General features: G+C 39.9%; 1 protein-coding gene across 2 annotated transcripts; it reads right to left on the minus strand.

The window, feature by feature from the left end:
* On the minus strand, window positions 1-5,688 carry LOC132177390 (serine hydroxymethyltransferase 7-like). 2 transcript variants are annotated; one of them, XR_009439752.1, is made up of 5 exons: window positions 4,514-5,688; window positions 2,247-2,652; window positions 1,061-1,162; window positions 681-955; window positions 1-234 (listed from the first exon to the last, which is right to left on the minus strand). XR_009439752.1 is itself a non-coding variant. In XM_059589680.1 (4 exons), the coding sequence occupies exons 1-4, from the start codon at window positions 5,573-5,575 to the stop codon at window positions 732-734; spliced, it is 1,794 nt and encodes a 597-aa protein (XP_059445663.1). In that variant the 5' UTR covers window positions 5,576-5,688; the 3' UTR covers window positions 1-731. The 2 variants fall into 2 exon arrangements, 1 of the variants encoding a protein (XP_059445663.1); XM_059589680.1 differs by having other exon boundaries at window positions 1-955.
* Window positions 5,689-5,989: the final 301 nt, after the last annotated feature.

Consider the following 5,989-nt stretch of genomic DNA (forward strand, 5'->3'; position numbering starts at 1 on the left):
AGTATGAAGTACATCAATGAGATTATTTAGCAAAATAATACGACAATGTAAAGGGGATCAAAGAATTATTGACCCAACATTGCGCAGCAGGCTGTATCAAACAACAGTGAAAAGAATTTGGGGCTTCAATTTACACATAATAAGTTCAGAGAGTATCCTGCAGGCTCTCCACCAAAATTTGATCTCTGTTTTGACAGCAGGCACCATGCTCATTCATGGCTCAGATGTTTGGAGCTACCATTTTATCAAAACAGCAAGAAGCATTAACTATCAAAATAATCCTCAACAACGGCAAAATCTCTGAACCAACCATGACAGGGATGTGGCTAAGGTGCTTTACAAAAACTACAGCACATATGTTGTAGTTTTTTCGACGGTCTGTATTTAATTTCTCTCTTTCTAATAAAGAACTTGAAAGTAAATCTAGACCGTTAAAAAAATTACAGCATATTTACTGTAGTTTTTTTTTTTTTTTACAGTACCTAAGCCAAATCCGACCCAGTGACACTTTAGTTGGCAAAAGGCTGGCGACGGCATAAACCTTTGTCAAAATAATTGCAGAGGTGCCATCCCAGAGCACAAGGGCAATCAGAGGACGTGCCAGTTACCATGAGTAGCAGAGGCCTGTCAGGTATAAAAGGAAAAGGATGTAGTAGTTCAAGAGCCGCTTCAAATGTCACCTGGTATGTTGGTGACCCTTCATATGATATGCTGCAACTCCAGAACCCCATTCAAATGTCAAAACCTGGCATTGCAAACTGTGTGGCAAAAGTTTCGACTCTGGTCCGGAGCTCAACAATGTCCTTGTTACTTTGGAGACCCTTCAGAAAAGTCTTTTGCAACTTCCCATGCTCTCGCTGCACTGCACTAGCAATCTGTGCAGCTCTAAGAAGGAATTCAGCCATTGTCTCAAAATCACTCTCTAGACAACCTCTAGTTGTCATAGCAGGGGTACCTGACAGCATTAACAGGAAAAGCTATTATAAAACCAGTGTCCCTTGAGATACGCTTGCTAAGCTTAAAAAATTTACAGCTTGAACTCTATGACATGTTCACATACCAATCCTTACTCCTCCAGGAGTGATGGTTCCATTGTCACCGAAAATGGCAATTTTATTGAGAGTTATGTGACACATCTCGCAGACTTTCTCATAATTTTTACCTGTAAAAAATTTTAAAAATTACAAAAATACAGAATAGGAGGATTAGAAGATGCTCAAGAGAGTTCAGAATAGGAACGTGTCTCAGGTACGGAAAATGAATAATCATAGAAGAAGAAAATGTGAACCATATTATTTGGTCAATTATTTAACTGATGAAAAACAAAATTTGTATCCTATTATAATAGCAAGCACAAACCAGCCTTTCAATGAAGTTAGTGTGAGAAGGAATTCTACTTCAAAAAGTTAAAAGGGCTGGCAGGGAAAAGTGTTAATGATGTATTTCTCGAATCCTTTATTGATTTTAGTTATAAACAATGAATGGATTTGCTTCAGATGCTAAAAGACAGGAGGTGGAAGAAAAGCCTCTACCTAAGACATCCATCTCTTCATTCTCCATCCCACATTATCTTTTTTTTTTTTTTTTTTTTTGACAAATTTTCCCACATTATCAAGCTACATCATTTTCACTTCTACCAAATTTAGTTTATGACATATAGCCTCAGCCACCTGAACTTATCAACCATTCAAGTTTCTATGAAAGGAAACACTCTAGCACATAACCACCCCCAACATACAAGTTTCTACGAAAGGCAACACTCCAATGCATAACCACCCCCAACAATCTAGCAAGTCTTCCATTGAAGCACCCTAAAGATTGAAGTTTCAAGTAAGAATCTCCAATTCAAACATCATGTCAAAACAACACTATACCCTAATTCACTGTTGTCAGATAAAACCAAAGAAACCCAGTCCCCCAAATACCTCCAACAAACATTTTTCCTCCAAAGACCATTTCAAGGCCAAACCTCCACAACCACTTTTCAAACATCTTTTTTGAAAACTAGTGTATAGTTAAAGCATCACTACCCTAGTCAGCAAAAGAAAATTTCAACCTTAAATTCCACTACCAACCACCCCAAACCAATTCTCTTCCGATCATTTGAAGCCTTTGAGCAGCCATGCATCATAACATATAAAATTTAACTAGGTGAAAGCAAAAATTCTTAGAATTCTAGGAAGATAACTTTATATGCAAAAAAGTAATGTGCCAGCTTGCCTCATATAGATATAATAATACTATACCTGTTAATCCAAAAGGCCTTAGATCCCAAAGTAACAAATGGTTGTCTGTGCCACCTGTAACCAACCTGCATTTTCTTCTCAATAAAGCAGACGCTAGAGCCCGAGCATTTTTCTTCACCTGTTGCATATATGTCTTGTACTCAGATGTAGCAACCTGTTTTAAGGCTATGGCGAGAGCAGCGATATGATTATTGTGTGGTCCACCTTGCAATGATGGAAACACAGCAAAGTTTATCCTTTCCTCAAAATCATATTGGTCACTTTCGTCTCCTTGACTCAAGAGCATTCCTCTCTTCCTTGGCTTTGAACCCTTTCTATAGAAAATTATACCTCCCCTAGGACCTCGAAGACTTTTATGAGTTGTCGAGGTCACAATGTCACAGTAGTCAAAGGGGTTAACACATTCCTGTAAAAGAAAATCCAGACATGTTAAAAGGGAACATTTTGTGGATGGATTTAACTCACATATAAGTTACTTTTTCCAGAAAACACTACAAAGGTTTCAAAATAGTCGCATTCAAAAAAAATAGTGATTTTAAATTTAGTTGAATGACAAAATTTAATTTATTTCAGAATAACAAGTGCAAGGATACTGTTAAAAACTGTCCTCATGTGCAAATTATATAATGTATCATTAAAACAACAATGTCTCTAATAGCCAAAAGATTTTGGATACAACAATTATACAGACATGAAATATGTTTTAATGCCAAGAAGGTGGATAAACTCAAAATAAAAAGAGCAAGGTCAACGATAACACCAACACAAATATCTTAGACACCAATCCTGCATCGGCAAAAAATTGTCTAATTATACTATGCCAATTACCAAACGTAACATTCCTTTTCGGCTAGTTGAGACACAGTGTTACTCCCCACATGCCACCCCACCCATCAAAGCCTACCACAACCACCACAGGCAAAAGCAAGGAGACATCTTGATGAGAAACAAAATCCCAAATCCTTTAAAAGGGCAGCAAATAAAACTAACAGCACAAGAGCCCATTGGTAATTTAGCACAAAAGTCTTGTAACGAGTAGGTTGAGCTATAAAATTATGATTGACCCAAAGAACATACATACCACATAGTTAAGTTCTACAATATCTGTCATATGTACTAAAGCCTGTTGCAGTAGTAGCCCAAACTAAGACGTCTGTGGGAAGCTATACTACATTGTCCTCTTTGACTACTTATATTGCTGAGAGAAAGAAAGAGAAAATTGTTGATCTCATCCAGCAAACAACATTGCAGAAAATATTTCAAATTCTAGATTATTGGACCATGACTACCCAAATGTACTGTGGACACATTGAAAGGGCATTCTGCATCACAAAATAGCATGTCTTCTATCTTGGGTAGCATTACCTTCCCTTCAAGAACTAGTGGATCCAGCATTAGAACTTGTGGCAAACAAAAGATGCATTTCTTCCACAAACACTTTGTCCTTTAAACAAGACTTGATCTTTCCCCCTTACCGCCAATTTCTGAATTACTGCCTATGAACTCTAATTTCCTACCTTGTAAAAAAAATTTAGACAGTTGCATCTAGTACAGTCACTACATGACAAGATACACAATTAGACAATTGCATCTTGTACAGTTACTACATGGCAAGATACACTTTTTTTTTCAATATGTATCATTAAGAACCCCTTGGAAGACAGATCCGAGCTTAAAAATCAAGTACAACGCCAACACCTTCTCATCAGAACAATCACATTATGGAACCTTCTAAACTATTCATGAACTAATAATTAAAAATTCTTTTTTGGTTCCTCGAGGCACAACATTCCTCCTCATGCACCAATCTGACCATCCTATCCGGTCACAGCCAGAGGATTACAAATGATTCATCAAAATAAACATGATCTTTTCGAGGGAAATGAAAGTGGATTTAAAGATTGTCTAGCCAACCAAACTAAGGAGATTCCAAATTTCAAATTTTCATAAGTAGTTTTCACTTTATAACTGCCAATACCACATTACTCAAAAAAAAAAAATAATAATAATAATAATAACAATAATAATAATAATAATAATAATAATAATAAAAAATTAAAAATTAAAAATTAAAAAAAAAATTGAAAAAAAAAAAAAAACAAGAAGAACAAAAGGGCAAAAATTCAGTTAGATGACATCAAATAACCATTACTCAACAAATGCACAGGCACAAAGTCAACAAGACATAATTACACGCGCACACACACAAAGCAAGCAAGCAAGCATCTAGGCAATAACATAACCACGGACAGTGAAATTCACACAACCTTAGCCGCAACAATGCCGCTTATTTGAGCCATATCACACAGGAGTACTGCGCCACACTTATCCGCAATCTGCCTAAACCTCGCATAATCCCATTCCCGAGGATACGAGCTCCCCCCACAAATCAATATCTTGGGACGAAAATCCAGCGCCCTCTCCTCAAGCTTATCGAAATCGATATACCCCGTTTGCGGGTTTACCTTATACGGCAGACTCTCAAAGAAAATCGACGCCCCAGAAACCTTCCTCCCGTTGGGCGTGTAGTACCCATGACTCGTATTCCCTCCGGACGGCGTATCCAACCCCATTATCCGATCCCCAGGAAGCAACAACCCCGTGTATACAGCGAAATTCGCAGACGTGCACGAATAAGGCTGCACATTCACGCCCCAATTATCCGAATCAAGCCCGAACGCCTCCAATGCGCGCTCGCAACACAGCGTTTCTATCTCGTCGATGTATTGGTTCCCGCCGTAGTATCGCGCGCCGGGCATTCCTTCCGAGTATTTGTTGGTCAAGTGGCTTCCGAGCGCTTCCATTACGGCCCGGCAAACGAAATTCTCGGAAGCAATCAATTCGATCCCTTTGAATTGCCTCTCTTTCTCCTTCTCCATTATCTCGAACACATCGGGGTCCGCCACGCGCAGAGCCGCGTCGCCCCACGACCGCACCGCACTCCGCCGCGCCTCAAGGTCGGGTTCGACAGAGACCGCCCTCTTTGAATACGAACTCGGCGCCGAAATCGACGAGGACGACGATTCCCTGTCTCGGCGGCGCTTGAGGCACATGGAGTGACCGAGAAGGCGGATTTCCTCGACGCCATCGTCGTCGGCCGATTCTGCGTCTAAAAAGGAGCCGTTTTCAGCGGGCTTCTCGGTGGGCGTTTGGGGTTCGAGCAACTGGAGGGGAAAGGGTGGGAGCGGTTGGTGGGTGGGCGTGGCGTCGCGGAGGCTGGAGTCGAGCTGGAGGGTGATGGAGTCGTCGGAGATTTGGGTACGGTGGGGTGGCGATGCATGTGATGAAAACCCTAGAGAGAGATTCGACTGTGGTTGCGTCAAATCCATCGCGGAAACACCAAATTAAAACCCTAGAGAATCTGATGAACAGCCACAGGAATTAGGGTTGTCGAAGATGTTTGTGGTTCGAGTCGAACGATTGTTGTTATTCCAATGGAATATCAAAAAACAAAAAACAAAAAACAAAAAAATTATATATATATATATATATATATATATATATATATATATATGCGTGGGTTTGACGGGGACGGGTAGATTCCAAGAGGATGCACCTGGACGTTGATGAGCTGGCAAATGTTCTGGTGACTTGGAAGTACGGTCACCGGTCATCGGGTTATAGGATCTCAATTGTGGATTCGTTTATAAGGTGGATCATGGGCCAGTTTGTCTTTTATGGAGGGATGTAAATTATGTATCGTCCTCTGGTTTTGGATCGATCATAAACAATTGGACCTTTTA

The sequence above is a fragment of the Corylus avellana genome, chromosome ca1 (assembly GCF_901000735.1).
Source record: "Corylus avellana chromosome ca1, CavTom2PMs-1.0".
Taxonomy (NCBI): Eukaryota; Viridiplantae; Streptophyta; class Magnoliopsida; order Fagales; family Betulaceae; genus Corylus; species Corylus avellana.